This window comes from Gorilla gorilla, chromosome 20, assembly GCF_029281585.2.
Source record: "Gorilla gorilla gorilla isolate KB3781 chromosome 20, NHGRI_mGorGor1-v2.1_pri, whole genome shotgun sequence".
Classification (NCBI taxonomy): domain Eukaryota; kingdom Metazoa; phylum Chordata; class Mammalia; order Primates; family Hominidae; genus Gorilla; species Gorilla gorilla.
The window spans coordinates 50,253,981-50,272,708 of NC_073244.2; the positions used below are offsets into that span (position 1 = coordinate 50,253,981).

Sequence of the window (18,728 nt, forward strand, 5' to 3'; positions counted from 1 at the left end):
ACCCTCAACCTCTAAACCCGTGCTTGACCCCTGACCCTAGTGATACATTTATCTCCTACTCTCTGAATCAACCTGACCTCTGAGTCACCTCAGACTGATGCTGACTCTTTTCAAACCTCTGGCCCTAGTCTCCCAAATAGTCTTCATTAACTCACACTTCGACTCATGACCTTAGACATGGACTAACAATTGCATCTTCTATCTCTGATCTCAGAGTTCCTGCTTTGGGATCTCAGACCCTCATTCTAATCTTTGACCTTCCCCTAGATCAATATGCTATTGCAATTCAAAGATGGTACAGATGAGGAAGACTGTCCTCTCCCTGAAGAGATTCGACAGGATTTGCTTGACTTTCATCAAGACCTGCTGGCACACTGTGGTAAGAAGTGGGGATCAGAGAGTCCTCCCCATGCCAACTTTCTCTCGAGACCTCTCCAGAAGTTTCCCTAAGATTTCCTGACAACCCTCTACAGTATCGGTGCTATGTAACTATTGGTTGAATGAATGAATGAGTGAGTGAATGAATGTGTTTGTGAACAGTTAGATAATGCGTGGAAGGATATGTTTATATGGGTATTTGGGTGGATGGCTATAAGCCAGATAAATGAATGGGTATATGAATTGATGGATAGAAGAAGTGGGTAAAAAATGGCTGGCTGGATAGATGGATGGATGAAGAGAAGGATGGATGGATGGTTGAGAACTGGGTGGAGAGATGGCTGGCTGGGTGGAAGGACAGATGGATGACCTCCACAGTTTCTGATGAGAAGTCTGCTGATAGTCTTATTGAGATTCCCTTACACATGATGAATTATTTTTCCTTGGCTGACTTTTAAGATTTTCTCTTTGTCTTTGCCTTTCAACAATTTAGTATGACGTGTCTAGGTGTAGAGCTCTTTGAATTTATCCTGTTGGAAGTTTGTTGAGTTTCTTGGATATATACTTACTTTTTATCAAAGTTGGAATATTTTTGACAATTATTTATTTAAATACTTTTCTGCCCCTTTCCTCTTCCTCTGGGACTCTCATTATGCATATATTGGTACACTTGATGGCATCCCACAGGTCTCTGAGGCTTTCTTTCATTTTGCTTTGTTGTTGTTGTTGTTGTTTGTTTTGTTTTGTTTTGTTTTGTTTTGTTTTGTTTTTGAGACGATCTCACTCTGTCACCCAGCAGGAGTGCAGGGGCACAATCTTAGCTCACTGCATCCTCTGCCTCCTGGGCTCAAGCCATCCTCCTACCTCAGCCTCCCAAGTAGCTGGGAGAACAGGTGTGTGCTACCACACCTGGCTAATTTTTTAATTTTTTTATAGAGTCGGGCTTTTGCCATCTTGCCCAGGCTGGTCTTGAACTCCTGGGCTCAAGCAATTTGTATGCCTGGGCCTCCCAAAGCGCTGGATTACAGGTGTGAGCCACCGCACATGGCCCATTTTTCTTCATTCTTTTACTTTTCTGTTCTTCAGGCTAGACAATCTCTACGTCCTACCTTCAAGTTCACTGACTGTTTCTCCTATCAGCTCAAATATGCTGTTGAACCCCCTCTAGTAATTTTTTATTTCAGTTATTTTATTTTTCAACTCCAGGATTTCTATATTTTAACAGTCTGCCTTTTTATTAGTATTCACTACTGGATAAGTCACTATTATGATATTTCCTTTTAATTCTTCAGACATGGTTTCCTTTAATTCTTTGAACATATTTGCAAAATTGATTTAAAAGATAAATGTTTGATAGAATGAATAAATGAACAAATACATGAACATACAAAGAAGTAAATGAGGCCAGGGGTGGTGGCTCATGCCTGTAATCCCGACATTTTGGAAGGCTGAGGTGGGTGGATTGCTTGAGCTCAGGACTTCAAAACCAGCCTGGGCAACATGGCAAGACCCCCATCTCTACAGAAAAAGATACAAAATTAACAGGGCATGGTGGCATACACCTGTAGTCCCAGCTACTCAGGAGGCTGAGGTAGGAGGATGGCTTGAGCCTAGGAGGCAGAGGTTGCAGTGAGTTGACATCATGCTACTGCTCTCCACTGCAACAGAACAAGACGCTGTCTCAAAAAAAAAAAAAAAAGGAAATGAAAAACTCCATGTATGCATGCACATATGCACAAATAAATAAGTGAGTGTGTGAGCAGGTGAATAAGCAAACTAATGAATGACATTTCCTCCCTTCTTGACCACTTCCAGGAATTCAGCTGGATGGAGAGGAGGAGGAACCAGAGGAAGAGACCACCCTGGGCAGCCGCCTCATGAGCCTGTTGGAGAAAGTGCGGCTGGTGAAGAAGAAGGAAGAGAAACCTGAGGAGGAGCGGTCAGCAGAGGAGAGCAAACCCCGTGAGGACTGGGGTCACTGGGGAGAGGGCAGGGGTGGGGTGGGTAGCCCCATGCCTGCGGAGCCTCTGTGTCCCAAAGAGGGCATGAGGACAGATGCAAGGGAGGGGTAGATAGGCAGGAGTGAGAGGGGAAGAGTGGCGGGCAAAGTGGAAGCAGGCGTGGTGGCTCACGCCTGTAATCCCAGCACTTTGGGAGGCTGAGGCGGGTGGATCACTTGAGGTCAGGAGTTGGAGACCAGCCTGGCCAACATGGTAAACCCCCTTCTCCACTAAAAATACAAAAATTAGCTGGGGGTGGTGGTGCATGCCTGTAATCCCAGCTACTTGGAGACTGAGGCACGAGAATTGCTTGAACGCAGGAGGTGGGGGTTGCAGTGAGCCCAGATTGCGCCACTGCGCTCCAGCCTGGGTGACAGAGCAAGACTCTGTCTCAAAAAAAAAAAAAAAAAAAAACAAAGATGCATGCTGGAGGTTTGCCTCCAGAGATGGGGGCTGTAGAACGTGTGTGTTGGACCAGGGTGACACAGCCTACCAGCTTAGTGGCAAACCTCTAACTAAGGGATGGCGGTAACCCTGAACCACTGTGGCTTCCGTGGCCTTGGGGCTTCTCTTTTCTTTCTTGATGAGAGGATTACCATGCTGAGGGATTAGACAAGCAGCTATCATTAATGTTGGGCCAATGTGTTACTTTGCAAACTGTGTATTAGCCACATCTAACAAGGACGGATTTCCTGACGTTGGTATAGGTTTTATCCCGCAACATTCAGGAAACTTTTATGGGGCCAACTATGGGCCAGGCACTGTTACCAGGGCTGGGAAATACAGCCGAGGGGGGAAAGTCAAAGCCCCTGCCCATGAGTTTAGATTTTTTCTTTTTTCTTTTTTTTTTTTTTTTGAGGCAGGGTCTCACTGCGTCGCCCGGGCTAGATAGAGTGCAGTGGCGCGATCTTGGCTCACTGCAACCTCCGCCTCCTGGGTTCAAGCGATTCTCCTGCTTCATCCTCCGGAGTAGCTGGGACTACAGGCGCGCAGCACCATGCCTGGCTAATTTTTGTATTTTTAGTAGAGACGGGGCTTCACCATGTTGGCCAGGCTGGTCTCAAACTCCTGACCTCAGGTGATCCACCCGCCTCGGCCTCCCAAAGTGCGGGGATTACGGATGTGAGCCACCGCGCCCAGCCAAATCCACAGTATTTTTATAGAACAAGTGGGATTGTGACATGTGCCTTCAAAGGTGCATGGTGAAGTGCTTCTGGTCGGCTCTGGTATCTTGCAGTTGTACAGTTTATTATTCCTGTTGAAATTTTTAGGAAGCCCTTGTGGGCTGGATATTAGGGTGAACAGAACAGAGACATTCTTGGGCGAATAGAAAAAAGTTTGCCAGGCTGGGCACAGTGGCTCACACCTATAACCCTAGCCCTTTGGGAGGCCACAGTAGGAGGATCACTTGAGCCCGGGAGTTCGAGGCTGAAGTGAGCTGTGATAGCCCCACAGCACCCTAGCCTGGGCAACAGAGCAAGACACTGTCTCTAAAAGAAAAAAAGGAAAACAATCTGCTAGAATCTGCCTGCTCCCAGCAGGTGGAGGGCGCGGGTGGTAGTAACTGGGAAAACTTCTGGAACAGGGGGCCCCTTCCACATTGTTCTGGTCCAAGGCCCCATGTGCTGACCTGCCCTGCATGGTGCTCCAAGCCTTGCGTTGTCTCCTTCCCAGGGTCCCTGCAGGAGCTGGTGTCCCACATGGTGGTGCGCTGGGCCCAAGAGGACTTCGTGCAGAGCCCCGAGCTGGTGCGGGCCATGTTCAGCCTCCTGCACCGGCAGTACGACGGGCTGGGTGAGCTGCTGCGTGCCCTGCCGCGGGCATACACCATCTCACCGTCCTCCGTGGAAGACACCATGAGCCTGCTCGAGTGCCTCGGCCAGATCCGCTCACTGCTCATCGTGCAGATGGGCCCCCAGGAGGAGAACCTCATGATCCAGAGCATCGGGTGAGACACTGCCCTTGCCCCTTACTTTGCATATCCCCTTGGGTAACGAATGCCCTCAGGATACAATAACATTCCCTTCCCTAACTTCTGGCCCATCCTCTGGGTGATCTCAGTCTCTCGGTGGCTAGCTCACCTCCTGGGTAATGTCTCCTTCCCTTACCTCTCCGCCCTCAGTGGTGGCAGCTCCGCTTGCTGTGTGACTCTCAGCAGGACATTCCCCACCCCCCCCTTTTTTTTTTTTTGTGAGACTGAGTCTCACTCTGTCACCCAGGCTGGAGTGCAATGGCGCAATCTCAGCTCACTACAACCTCCGCCTCCCAGATTCAAGCAATTCTCCTGTCTCAGCCTCCCAAGTAGCTGGGATTACAGGCACGCACCACCATACCTGGCTAATTTTTTATATTTAGTAGAGACAGGGTTTCACCATGTTGATCAGACTAGTCTCGAACTCCTAACCTCAGGTGATCCACCCGCCTCTGCCTCCCAAAGTGCTGGGATTAGAGACGTGAACCACCACACCCAGCTGAGGTTTACCCTTTTTGAGCTTCAGTTTCCTCATCTGTAAAACTGGGGAGAGCCAAGCCTACTCTGAAGGGTTGTGCTGTGGCTTCAGTGAGCTCATGCGAATAATAATAATTATGGTAGCAGTATTAAGCACTCAGTGTCAAATAAATCTCATTCACACAGTAAACATTTATTAAGCACCTACTTCATGCCAGGCATTTCTAGGTGTTTTTGAGACAGGGCCTCACTCTGTTGCCCAGGCTAGAGTGCAGTGGCCCAATAACAGCTCACTGCAGCCTCAACTTCCTGGGCTCAAGCGATCCTCCTGCCTCAGTCTCCTGAGTAGCTGGGACTACAGACACACACCACCATGCCCAGCTAATTTGTAAATCTTTTTGTAGAGGCAGGGTCTTGCTATGTTGCCCAGGCTGGTCTTGGACTCCTGGGCTCAAGTGATCCTCCTGCCTTGGCCTCCCAAAGGGCTGGAATTACAAGGCATAAGCCACCATGCTGGGACAACATTTGACAAAGGGCAACATGGCAAAGATCTCTGCCCTAGAGGAGCCTGCCTTGGGTGCACGCCTCAGTCTCCTTATGAGGGAAACAGGGACGCTTCCTCCCACAGCGGCTGTAGGATTTTTTTTTTTTTTATTTTTTGAGATGGAGTCTTGCTCTGTTGCCAAGCCTGGAGTGCGCAATGTCTGCTCACTGCAACCTCCGCCTACCGGGTTCAAGTGATTCTCCCACCTCAGCCTCCTGCGTAGCTGGGATTACGGGTATGCGCCACCACGCCTGGCTAATTTTTGTATTTTTAGTAGAAATGGGGTTTCACCATGTTGGCCAGGCTGATCTCGATCTCCTGACCTCAAGTGATCCTCTAGCTTTGGCCTCCCAAAGTGCTGGGATTACACGCATAAGCCACCGCACCCGGCCAGCTGTAGGAATTGAGTGAGTTCAGATCTGTAAAGGGGGTGGTGCTAGGCACAGAGTGAGAGGGTCAAGAATGCCAACTGCTGTCACAGTGGTGGCTATGGCCCTCTCCGGACCTGGGCCCCTGGTGACCCCGCACACTCTGCCCGTGCACAGGAACATCATGAACAACAAAGTCTTCTACCAACACCCGAACCTGATGAGGGCGCTGGGCATGCACGAGACGGTCATGGAGGTCATGGTCAACGTCCTTGGGGGCGGCGAGTCCAAGGTGAGGGCCCAGGCAGGTGCTGGGGAGCTCAGGGGAGGCAGCCACAGAGGGCAGGCCCTGACCACCCTGCCTGTCCCAGGAGATCCGCTTCCCCAAGATGGTGACAAGCTGCTGCCGCTTCCTCTGCTATTTCTGCCGAATCAGCCGGCAGAACCAGCGCTCCATGTTTGACCACCTGAGCTACCTGCTGGAGAACAGTGGCATCGGCCTGGGTGAGAACCCCCGAGCCCAGGGGCTGTCCCCCAGAACCCACTCCTGGCACCCCGTCCAGGCCTGCCCCACTTTCCACCAGCTCACTCATTCAACAAACACTCCCTCTCAACTGTGGTTCTGGCCCTGTAATGAGTAATGCTGGGGACACAATAGTGACCCCAATAGTGACAGCCCAGAGTGGTCAGAGCTTGGATGAGGGAAGTACAGACCAGAGGAGGCACCTGATCCAGGTTGGAAAAAGGGTGGTCAGGGAGGGCTTCCCAGAGGAAGCGAGACAAGCAGGAGTGAGATGTTCTCCCCACCTCTCGCCCCTGCAGGCATGCAGGGCTCCACGCCCCTGGACGTGGCTGCTGCCTCCGTCATTGACAACAATGAGCTGGCCTTGGCATTGCAGGAGCAGGACCTGGAAAAGGTGTGGAGGGCAGGGCTGGGCCCCGGGCCTAAGGGAGGAAATCGGGCCGCTACCCGGCTGCTTGGGACACCTGCTGATTCCGAACTCATTCTGGGGGGCGATTCTGGATGGTCCAGTGCCCAACCAGAAGGAGACTAATTTGCAGGGAGAGAACGGCACCCAGTTGCTCATTCATGGGATGCTTCCTGGCTGTGGGCCGGTCCGCACTCCACGCTTCCCGTCTGGGGGCAGGTCCGCAGTCTACGCTTCCGGGCTGGGGGCGGATCCGCACTCTAGCTTCCGGGCTGGGGGCGGATCTGCAGTCTACACTTCCGGGCTGGGGGCGGATCCGCACGCTACGCTTCCGGGTTGGGGGCCGATCCACAGTCTAGGCTTCCAGCTAGGTGGCCTTGGCACATTTCTTCGCTCTCCGAGCTTCCACTTCTGTGTACAGTGGTGAAATGCATGGGCTCCAGAGTTCAGCAACTTTGCTTCTGCTCCCCTCGCTCCCTGGCTGTGTGGCCTTGGATAAGTGACTTAGACTCTCCAGACCCCTGTTGTCTCATCTGTACAGTGAATGTAGTCATAGAAACGACTTCATGGAGTCATTCTGAGGATTAAATGAATTAATCCAGTAAAGTGTTTGTAAAGGGGCAGTCAGTAACGTTAGCTGCTGTTATATTATCATTCAACAAATATGTAGTGTTCGCTTACCATATGCAAAGCAGTAGCAATATGACAGTCAAAAATCCCTGTCTGGCCGGGCAAAGTGGCTTACGTCTATAATCCCAGCACTTTGGGAGGCCGAGGCAGGAGGATCACTTAAGCTCAGGAGTTTAAGACCAGCCTGGACAATATAGGGAGACCTTGTCTCTACAAAAAATACAAAAATTAGGTGGGTGTAGTGGCACATAACTGTAGTCCCAGCTACTCAGGAGGCTAAGGTGGGAGGATTTGATAGAGCCTGCGAGGCTGAGGCTGCAGTGAGCTATGATCACACCACTGCACTTCACCTCAGGGACAGAGCAAGACCCCTTAAAAAAAAAAAAGTGGCCAGAGAAAGCCTCATTGAGAAAGTGACATTTGTGTAAAGCTCTGAAGGAAGGTGACAGGTCAGGTGGGCATCATGGGGAAGAGCATTCTAGGCAGCAGGAACAGCCAGTGCAAAGGCCCTGAGGCAGGAGCAAACCTCATAAATTGGAGGAACAGCAGAGAGACAGCTGTGGCTGGAGCAGAGGTAGTGAGGGTGAGGGCAGGAGGTGACAGGTGGGTCATGTGGCATCTCATCGGTCACAACAAGGGCTCTGGCTTTTACCCTGAGTGAGAGGAGGCCAGGATTCTGAGCAGAGGAGGGACGTGACCTGACTCAGGTGTTCACAGGGTCCCTCTGGCTGTGTGTGGGGAACAGATCGAGGGGAAGGCAGAAGGACAGGAGCACAGGGAGGAGGCTCGTGTTGTGGTCCAGGTGGGAGACAAGGGTGGACAGAACCACTACAGGAAAGGGGTCTGGATCCAGGCCCAAAGAGAAGGTTCTTGGATCTCATGCAAGAAAGAATTCAGGGCAACTCCACAGAGTAAAGTGAAAGCAAGTTTATTAGGAAAGTAAAGGAATAAAAGAATGGCTAATCCATAGACAGAGCAACCCCAAGGGCTGCTGGTTGCCCATTTTTATGTTATTTCTTGATGATATGCTGTTTAGCATAACAAGGGGTGGATTATTCATGCCTCCCCTTTCTAAACCATGTAGGGTAACTTTCTGATATTGCCATGACATTTGTAAACTGTCGTGGCGCTGGTGGGAGTGCAGCAGTGAGGACGACCAGAGGTCACTTTCGTTGCCATCTTGGTTTTGATGGGTTTTGGCCGGCTTCTTTACTGCAACCTATTTTATCAGCAAGGACTTTATGACCTGTATCTTGTGCCAACCTTCTATCTTGTTCTGTGACTTAGAATGCCTTAACCATCTGGGAATGCAGCCCAATAGGTCTCAAGCTCCTGTTCAAGATGGAGTTGCTGTAGTTTACAGGCCTCTGACAGGACTAGGGCTAATGGGCCGACGGATCAGAGCTGAACTGGACTGAGGAGCCTCAGGGCAGGGCAGGGCAGAGGGCTGAGCCCCGGGAGGAAGGTGGCATGGGTCTGGTCTCTGACTGAGCCCCTTCTGCCCCCAGGTTGTGTCCTACCTGGCAGGCTGTGGCCTCCAGAGCTGCCCCATGCTTGTGGCCAAAGGGTACCCAGACATTGGCTGGAACCCCTGTGGTGGAGAGCGCTACCTGGACTTCCTGCGCTTTGCTGTCTTCGTCAACGGTGAGGAGGGGGTGGCAGTGGCAGAGCGGGAAGTATGGAGTCACTGGTCACACACCTCCCTCGAGATGACTGCTCGCACCCTGAGCCACAGATGGGGTCCAGGCAGGAATCCCTTCCAGCGGGCCTGGGGCTGGCAGGGGCCTGGGTTACCCCTGGAGGTGTTGGGTCCTGTGGCTGGCAGTGTTGGATCCTGGGGCTGGTGGGAGCCTGGTGTTACCCCTAGAGGTGTTGGGTCCTGGGGCTGGCAGGGGCCTGGTGTTACCCCTAGAGGTGTTGGGTCCTGGAGCTGCATGGGACCTGTGTTACCCCTGGAGGTGTTGGGTCCTGGGGCTGCATGGGGAGGTCTCTGATGGTGGCTCATGAGACCCCCTTTCCCCACGCGGGTGGCCAGGCGAGAGCGTGGAGGAGAACGCCAATGTGGTGGTGCGGCTGCTCATCCGGAAGCCTGAGTGCTTCGGACCCGCCCTGCGGGGTGAGGGTGGCTCAGGGCTGCTGGCTGCCATCGAAGAGGCCATCCGCATCTCCGAGGACCCTGCGAGGGATGGCCCAGGCATCCGCAGGGACCGGCGGCGCGAGCAGTGAGTCTCCCGGCCCCCTCCTCAATAGGGCAACCTGCCCTCCCTGGCCCCTGGCTGCCTCCCCAACCCACCCACCTTCCCTGCAGCTTTGGTGAGGAACCGCCTGAAGAAAACCGGGTGCACCTGGGACACGCCATCATGTCCTTCTATGCCGCCTTGATCGACCTGCTCGGACGCTGTGCGCCAGAGATGCATGTGAGACCCTGAGCCAGGACAGGATGGGAAGGGAGGGCAGGCACAGCCGCCTTGAACGCCTCATGCAGGCACTCGGTGACACGGAGTGAGCTCCCATACGTGGGTGGTCCTGGACTAGCAATGTTGGGGACACAACAGTGACCAAGACAGCCCCAGGGCCTGGTCTCACAGAGCTCCCAGTCCCATGGGGGAGACGGACAGTGACACCCAGAGTGGTCAGGGCTGGGATGGGGGAGCACAGGAAGAGGGGTCGGGGCTGGGATTGCGGGACACACGGAGAGGACTCAGGATGGGGATGGGGAACACAGGGAGAGGGGTCAGGATGGGGATGGGGTCACAGGGATAGGGGTCGGGGCCAGGATGAGGGGTCGCAGGGAGAGGGGTCAGGATGAGGTTGGGGGGAACAAGGAGAGAGGTCAGGACTGGGGTCGGGGGGCACAGGCAGAGGAACGAGGGCTGGAAACTCTAGACAGCCTCCTGAGAAAGAGGCCTGCTCTACCCTCCTGTGTGGTAAGGGAGGGAGCAGAGCAGTCACTGAGTGGGGCACCAGCGCCTGATGAGTGCCCCTCTCCCTCCCCCTACTCCCCAGCTAATCCAAGCCGGCAAGGGTGAGGCCCTGCGGATCCGCGCCATCCTCCGCTCCCTTGTGCCCTTGGAGGACCTTGTGGGCATCATCAGCCTCCCACTGCAGATTCCCACCCTGGGCAAAGGTGCGGAGGGGATGGAACTTGGCGAAGGAGTGATGCTGGGGAGGGAGCGGCTGGGTCCGCAGGGCATCCCCGAACCCACCCTCCCTGCCTGCAGATGGGGCTCTGGTGCAGCCAAAGATGTCAGCATCCTTCGTGCCGGACCACAAGGCGTCCATGGTGCTCTTCCTGGACCGTGTGTATGGCATCGAGAACCAGGACTTCTTGCTGCACGTGCTGGACGTGGGGTTCCTGCCCGACATGAGAGCAGCCGCCTCGCTGGACACGGTGAGCAGCCCTGCCCAGCCTGGCCACCCTCCCCACCTCCACAGAGGGACAGGAGATAGGTCACGGTAGAGCAGCAGCAGCTGCTTTTGTTTTTCTTGGGATTGTGGACATATCATAATCCCCAATACCATCATCAAGATAGAAAATGAAAACGAAGAAACACTGAATTCCGATGAAGGGTGAGTAGGAATCTCCACGACCTCCAGTTATAAGAAATCATCATTTGAGGCCAGGCGTGGTGACTCGCGCCTGTAATCCCAGCACTTTGGGGGGCCGAGGCGAGCGGATCACAAGGTCAGGAGTTCGAGACCAGCCTGACCAACATGGTGAAACCGCATCTCTACTAAAAGTACAAAAATTAGCCAGGCGTGGTGGCGCACACTTGTAATCCCAGCTACTCAGGAGGCTGAGGCAGGAGAATCACTTGAACCGGGGAGGCGGAGGTTGCAGTGAGCCAAGATCGTGCCGCTGCACTCCCGCCTGGCGATGGAGCGAGACTCCATCTCAAAAAAAAAAATTTTGTTCACAGTATTGGTTTGGCACTGTGGACACACAGAACTCTGTACAGGAACAGCAATAACAGAAGGGTGACAGGGCAAGGAAGATGAGCACTGAGAAGTGACCACCGATTTAGCAAAGTCAAGGTCACTGGAAATGGGGATGAGCAGTTTCAGCAGGGGACAGAAGCCTTCCGAGAGGGGGTTTAAGAGAGCCTGGGGCTGTGCATGGTGGCTCACCCCTGTAATAACTTTGGGAGGCCGAGGCGGGCGGGTTGCTTGAAGCCAGGATTTTGAGACCAGCCTGGGCAACATGGAGAGATCCTGTCTCTACAAAAAAATTTAAATATTAGCTGGGCATGGTGGTGCACACCTGTAGTCCCCTCTACTAGAGAGGCTGAGGTGGGAGAATCACTTGAGGGACAGACATTGAGGCTGCAGTGAATCGTGATTACACCTCTGCATTCCAGCCTGGGCGACAGAGCGAGACCTTATCTCAAAAAAAAAAAGAAAAATAAATTAGCCAGGCATGGAGGTGCGTCCCTGTAGTCCTAGCTACTAGGGAGGCTGAGGCAGGAGGATCACTTGAGCCCAGGAATTCGAGGCTGCAGGGAGCTATGATTGCACCACTGCACTCCAGCCCGGGCGACAGAGACCCCTGTCTCTAACAGATGAAAAAGAATGTATTACAGGAAGAAAGGTGAGGGTTAGAGAGGAGATAAGCGTGCAGACCATTGATATTTACAGAAGAGCCAAATCTGTAATGGGGTTCATTAATCTCATCAACCAGTCGTGCGTGTTTGAAATTTTGCATAATCCAAAGTAGTAAGTGGTGGGGTGGGGGCTGTGGGCATAGGGATGTGGGCATAGGGTGGGAGGAGGGTGGTAGAGATTGGGAGGAGCAGGTTTTGGGGGAGTGATCAGAAGCTTGGATCCTTTGGCCACAGTCGCTCAAGACAGGTGCCAGAGCAGCCCCAGGGGTGTGCAGCGGGCCTGATGTCCTCACCCTGCACCCTAGGCCACTTTCAGCACCACCGAGATGGCGCTGGCGCTGAACCGCTACCTGTGCCTGGCCGTGCTGCCGCTCATCACCAAGTGTGCGCCGCTCTTTGCGGGCACAGAACACCGCGCCATCATGGTGGACTCTATGCTGCATACCGTGTACCGCCTGTCTCGGGGTCGTTCGCTCACCAAGGCGCAGCGTGATGTCATCGAGGACTGCCTCATGTCGCTCTGCAGGTGGGGCGGGGCAGGCTTCAGAGTGGGGCAGGGGCAGGGGCAGCAGAGCCGGCCTGGACGTGGGGGGGTCCTACATCTTGGGCATTGTCCCGCAGGTACATCCGCCCGTCGATGCTGCAGCACCTGTTGCGGCGCCTGGTGTTTGACGTGCCCATCCTCAACGAGTTCGCCAAGATGCCACTCAAGGTGAGGGCAAGCGCTCTTTAGCATCTCGTTTCCAGGCCGCATCCACTGGTTTGCTCTTCCCTCCTACTGCGGGGCTCATTTGTGTCGGCACTGCCCAGCCCAATTAACCTGCACTAGTTAGGGCGGCGTCCCCGTAGAAATCTCTTAGCATCCTTATTTGCATACTAGGATTCCCAGAACATTCACTTTGCTTCATTGATGCCTCTAGCGTTCCCTAATTAGCATTTAATTTGCTTAACAGTGAGCCAGCCCCCTGCTTCAATTAGCATATATTTGCATGGAGCACACCACTTTCCCTAATTAGCATGTTTATTTGCATGCCTGGACCACCAGACTTCCACTATTCAAATGAGTGCATTTATTTGAATAAACATTATCACAGCTATTCTGAATATTTGCACACTGTCTCTCTTATTTTTTCATTTGCATGCTAATTTGCATAAAGAGATACCCCCACTCAGATATCTTGACTATTTTGCATAATACATCGAAATCAGCTCCTATTTCAAATTTGCATTTTAGCCAGGCGCGGTTGCTCACGCCTGTAATCCCAGCACTTTGGGAGGCCGAGGTGGGCAGATCACTTGAGGTCAGGAGTTCGAGACCAGCCTGGCCAACATGGCGAAACCCCATCTCTACTAAAACTACAAAAATAAGCCAGGCATAGTGGAGCACGCCTGTAATCCCAGCTACTCTGGAGGCTGAGGCTGGAGAATTTCTTGAACCTGGGAGGTGGAGGTTGCAGTGAGCCAAGATCGTGCCACTGCACTCCAGCCTGGTCAACAGAGTGAGACTCCACCTCAAAAAAAAAAAAAAAATTTTTGCATTTTGGATAGTGGAGGCCCTCTTCCCAATTACCATATATTTGCATGGGGTGCAGCCTTTGTTTCTACTTGGTGTGTTAATTTACATAAGCACAGATTGCTGCATCCATATGCCCATTTACTCACTACGTACCCATGGATTAATATTAGCACGCTTATTTGTGTAAAGCAATACCAGACACAACCAGCTCTAGTTTAATGCCCATTTTAACTCTAAATTAAGAATGCTAAATTTGCATACTAAGCTGTCTAGGACCACTCCTCAATAAACATACCATTTCTTCCCTTATTAGCATATCATTTGCATAACCCACACCTCCTTCATAATTTAAAAGCACTGGCATGCCTGTGTCTCTCTGGGCCTTCATCTGCCTGCCATTCACTGGTGCCCCCCTCATTTGTGTGTCCCCCTCTTGTTCCCACCCAGCTCCTCACCAACCACTATGAGCGCTGTTGGAAGTACTACTGCCTACCCACAGGCTGGGCCAACTTCGGGGTCACCTCAGAGGAGGAGCTGCACCTCACACGGAAACTCTTCTGGGGCATCTTTGACTCTCTGGCCCATAAGGTCTGGGCAGCAGGGAGCCCCAAAATGGCCTATGTGGAGGGTTTGGGGCCCAAAATTGGGGGTCCAGAGTGAAATCCCTCAATTTTGGGGGGTTCAAGGAGGAGAAGGTTCTGCAAGTTTGGATCTAGGAGGATCTATGGGTTGAGGCTTCAATTTGGAGGTTATGAAAGAGGGGGTGGACCTCTAGTTTGGGAGCTTGGAGAGGGCAATATGGGGATGATTTGAGCATACAGTTGGGACTGACATTTGGGTTTCAAGGAGAGGGACCATCATTCAGGTTTGGGGTTCAGGGAGGAGGGCTGATGATTGCAGTGTGTGAGTTTGAGGTCCTGGGGGTCAGTAAGGCTTATAGCGACCTCCTACCGCTGCTTCACCCGGTTTTCCCAGAAATACGACCCGGAGCTGTACCGCATGGCCATGCCTTGTCTGTGCGCCATCGCCGGGGCTCTGCCCCCCGACTATGTGGATGCGTCATACTCATCTAAGGCAGAGAAAAAGGCCACAGTGGACGCTGAAGGCAACTTTGATCCCCGGCCTGTGGAGACCCTCAAGTGAGGCCTGGGGGCTGGGAGACAGAGAGGAAGATTTCAGGGGTGGAGGGAACCCCAGCTCCAACATCTGCTGACCCTGTGCCCCCAACAGTGTGATCATCCCGGAGAAGCTGGACTCCTTCATTAACAAGTTTGCGGAGTACACACACGAGAAGTGGGCCTTCGACAAGGTTGGCCTCAGGGTCCTCCTATCCAAGAAACCCTCAAGACCCCAGCTTTCCCCCCGACCTGGTTCTTCCCTGAGGCCCCAGATCTCCCCGAGACCCCCCAGCCTTCCCTAAGACCCTTAGCTTGTTCTGGGACCCCCCAGGATTCTCTGTCCTCGGCTCCTCCAGGGTCGCCCCGTGTGTCCCCATCTGCTGCCTCCCCCTCACCCTGCCTCCCCTCCATCTCTAGATCCAGAACAACTGGTCCTATGGAGAGAACATAGACGAGGAGCTGAAGACCCACCCCATGCTGAGGCCCTACAAGACCTTTTCAGAGAAGGTGACCAGGCCTTGGGGCCCAGCATTGGGGGTCAAAATGAAACCCCCAAATTTGAGGATTCGGGGAGGAGTGAGGCAATTTCACATGTTTGCATCTAGGTGGATCTGTGGGTTAGGTCTCCCCATTCATGGACTTTGCCTTCTCTCAAACTTGGTAGAGTGGGTAGAGACTCCGAGAGAGTGGGTTTGATTCCTTGGCTGTAGTAAGACTTCTCGGAGACTCAAGTGTCTAATGGGATAAGGAGATTGGGTTTGGGAGGCTCTGTTACAGAGCAGGTAAGAGACTTGAGTTGGAATCCAGACTGGACCATTGCCTAGCCACATGGTCAGGGTTTTCTCCTTTGGGGTCCTTCCTCCACCCCTCTCTCATCCATTCCACCAACTCCCCACCCTCCTGTCCACCCCAGGACAAAGAGATTTACCGCTGGCCCATCAAGGAGTCCCTGAAGGCCATGATTGCCTGGGAATGGACGATAGAGAAGGCCAGGGAGGGTGAGGAGGAGAAGACGGAAAAGAAAAAAACGCGAAAGATATCACAAAGTGCCCAGGTGAAGGCAGGGCCTGGGTGGAGGGCAGGGGCACGAGGGGGGGAGGGTCTAGAACAAGGGGCATGGCCAGACAGGGAAGGGATGGAGAGGAGAGGGGCCCAGGGAGGTAGGTGGGGCAAGAGGGGTGCAGAAACCTGAGATCTGGGAAAGGAGAGGGCAGGGGTCTGAAGAACTGCGAAGGGCAGAGGAGAGAAGGATGGGGTGGTTTAGAGACAGGGCTTAAGGAGAGGACACGGGGTCTTGAGCCAGGGGAGGGTGGAGGGGGTAGAATGGACTAGTGGGGCCTGGGGAGGGGCTGGCCTGGGCTTCCTGCTAGCCCATCAGCCCACCTCCCATCTTCCCCTTGTCCTCTCAGACCTATGATCCTCGAGAAGGCTACAACCCTCAGCCCCCCGACCTTAGCGCTGTTACCCTGTCCCGGGAGCTGCAGGTGAGAGCCCTGATCCTTTTGGGGGGACATAGGGTGTCTTTGGGGGGGCTGGCATCCTCTGAATCTAGCCCTTGACTCTGCATCCACTCCCAGGCCATGGCAGAACAACTGGCAGAAAATTACCACAACACGTGGGGACGGAAGAAGAAGCAGGAGCTGGAAGCCAAAGGTGAGGGCGCCCATGCCGCCCCCACGCGACCCCCGTGGATTCACCGTGTGGTTTTGCTGATTGCCTTCATGCCCCTGAAACTCGGTTTCTCCATCTGTAGATGGGAATAATAACAGCGTTTACCACCATGGGGTAATGAGATGAGCACCAGCAAACAATGTTTCCGTTATTCATATCTTCATCTTTATCACCATAATTACGCATGCCGGGCACTGCAGGAACCACTTCAGTGAGAGTGGCCCGGGTCTTCCCCAGAGCCCTGATTTCTGGTCTTTGCCTCCCCAGGCGGTGGGACCCACCCCCTGCTGGTCCCCTACGACACGCTCACGGCCAAGGAGAAGGCACGAGATCGAGAGAAGGCCCAGGAGCTACTGAAATTCCTGCAGATGAATGGCTACGCGGTTACAAGGTACGCAGGTTGGGGCACCCGCGGAAGAGCAGCAGGCGGAACCCACCCGGCAAAGGCTGGGAGGGGCGGGGCCAGAGAGGGGTGGATCCGAGAGGAACCGGGCCTGAGGAGCAAAGATGGAACCAGAGGGGAGGAGCTAAGGGAGTGGGGCCTGGACACAGAGGCGGGGCCAGATGGGGAGGAGTTCGAAATGGGCGGGGCTTAAGAAGCACAGGCGGGACCAGAGAGGAGAGGAGGAAGAGAAGGGCGGGGCCCAGGGAGCAGAGTGGAGGAGACTGAGAGGGGCGGGGACCGGTGATTGGAGGCGGGACCAAAGAGGAGAGAAGGCTGAAAAGGGTGGGGCCCGGGGAACAGACGTAGGGCCAAAGAGGAAGAGGCTGAGAGGGGCGGGGGCTGGGGAGCACAGGCGGGGCCAGAGAGGGGTGGGGAGGTATAGAGGGGCGGGGACTGGTGAGTGGAGGCGGGACCAAAGAGGAGAGAAGGGTTGAGAAGGGCAGGGCCCGGGGAACAGAGGTGGGGCCAAAGGGGAGGAGGCTGAGAGGGGCCGGCCCTGGGGAACAGAGGCGGGGCCAGAGAGGGGAGAAGGCTAAGTGGGGTGGGGCATGGGGGACTCAGAGTGGAACCCCAACCTGGGGTGAAGCCAAAGCTGATAGAGACGGGGCCAGCAGGAGCAGAGGCGGACCTGAGAAGGGTGGGAAACTGTAGGGCCGGCGTCTGGGCTGATCCTTCTCTCCACATCTCCATGCAGAGGCCTTAAGGACATGGAACTGGACTCGTCTTCCATTGAAAAGCGGTTTGCCTTTGGCTTCCTGCAGCAGCTGCTGCGCTGGATGGACATTTCTCAGGAGTTCATTGCCCACCTGGGTACGGAGAAATCCCCCCCACTTATGCCCGCCCCACCTGCAGACAGCAGTTCTGCAGACCAGACTCACCTAGGACACCTGTTCATGCACTCAATCCGTCCTCCCCTTAGCTGATGTTTATTGAGCTTCTACTATGTGCCAGACGCTGTTCTAGATGCTGGGGTACAGCAGTGAAGATAACAAATGACCCCTGCTCTCCTGCAACTACTCCTATGTTGGCTTCAGGCAATTAGCATCATAAATAACTAAATCGTTTAGTGTTAGAATGTGATCAGTGTTATGGGAAGAAGAAAACAATAGAGCCAGGTAGAGGGGATTGGGAGTGTGGAGCCAGTTGTAATTTTATTTTATTTCATTTTATTTTATTTTAATTTTTTATTTTATTTATTTATTTATTTTTGAGACAGAGTTTCGATCTTGCTGCCCAGGCTGGAGTGCAGTGGCACGGTCTCGGCTCACTGCAACCTCTGCTTTCCGGTTTCAAGCGATTCTCCTGCCTCAGCCTCCTGAGTAGCTGGGACCACAGGCACGGGCGCCACCACACCCAGCTAATTTTTTGTATTTTTTAGTAGAGACGGGGTTTCACCATGTTGGCCAGGATGGTCTCGATCTCTTGACCTCGTTATCTGCCGCCTCGGCCTCCCAAAGTGCTGGGATTAAAGGCGTGAGCCACCGCGCCCGGCTTGCCAGTTGTAATTTTAAATAGGGTGTTTCAGAAAAACTTTGATGAGAATGTGATATCTGAGGCAAGCCGTGAAGGAGGTAAGAGAGGAGCTGTGTGGACCTCTGGGGGCATCTGTTCTTTGCAGGCAAAGGAACAGCGAGTGCAAAGGCCCTGAGAGGTCCCTGGTGTGAGTGTCAGGATGCCCTGTAGCTGAAGCAGAGTCATCGAGGGGGACGGTGAGATAAACGAGGTCACAGAGGTGACTGGGGCAGATCATGCAGGGCTTTGCAAGCTGTGATGAGGACTTTGACCTTACCTGGAGTGAGATGGAGTTGGGGGTTGGGGGCTGAGCCGAGGAGGGACGTGATCCATAATTCTGGTGTTCACAGGGTCCCTCTGGCTTGACTGGGGTGGGGACAGGAGCCGAAAAGGGTGAGAACTGGGCAGATTTCTGGATCTATTGTGAAGGCTGAGGCTGCTGGGGTGCCCCCAGTGCCTCTTACAGGCCACTAAGAATTACAGCTAGGCCCTACGATCCCCTCCAGTTTCCCTTAGAGACCCCCCCAGCATTCCGTTTGAGAGCTACCCTCAGGAACCCCCAAATTC

The 18,728-nt window shown here is 53.6% G+C and overlaps 1 protein-coding gene across 6 annotated transcripts in view; it reads left to right on the forward strand.

The window, feature by feature from the left end:
• RYR1 (ryanodine receptor 1) overlaps positions 1-18,728 on the forward strand; it is a 155,929-nt gene that overhangs the window by 57,148 nt on the left and 80,053 nt on the right. For all 6 annotated transcript variants that reach the window (XM_055369295.2, XM_055369291.2, XM_055369290.2 and 3 more), the window contains 22 exons: positions 268-379; positions 2,194-2,340; positions 4,053-4,326; positions 5,917-6,031; positions 6,111-6,243; positions 6,562-6,656; positions 8,807-8,942; positions 9,334-9,520; positions 9,607-9,715; positions 10,305-10,425; positions 10,520-10,689; positions 12,205-12,425; positions 12,521-12,611; positions 13,863-14,003; positions 14,391-14,554; positions 14,646-14,724; positions 14,951-15,040; positions 15,447-15,587; positions 15,943-16,017; positions 16,111-16,186; positions 16,472-16,595; positions 17,344-17,459. In XM_055369295.2, coding sequence (XP_055225270.1) covers positions 268-379; positions 2,194-2,340; positions 4,053-4,326; positions 5,917-6,031; positions 6,111-6,243; positions 6,562-6,656; positions 8,807-8,942; positions 9,334-9,520; positions 9,607-9,715; positions 10,305-10,425; positions 10,520-10,689; positions 12,205-12,425; positions 12,521-12,611; positions 13,863-14,003; positions 14,391-14,554; positions 14,646-14,724; positions 14,951-15,040; positions 15,447-15,587; positions 15,943-16,017; positions 16,111-16,186; positions 16,472-16,595; positions 17,344-17,459 — 2,917 coding nt within the window. The remainder of the gene's footprint in view (positions 1-267; positions 380-2,193; positions 2,341-4,052; positions 4,327-5,916; positions 6,032-6,110; positions 6,244-6,561; positions 6,657-8,806; positions 8,943-9,333; positions 9,521-9,606; positions 9,716-10,304; positions 10,426-10,519; positions 10,690-12,204; positions 12,426-12,520; positions 12,612-13,862; positions 14,004-14,390; positions 14,555-14,645; positions 14,725-14,950; positions 15,041-15,446; positions 15,588-15,942; positions 16,018-16,110; positions 16,187-16,471; positions 16,596-17,343; positions 17,460-18,728) is intronic.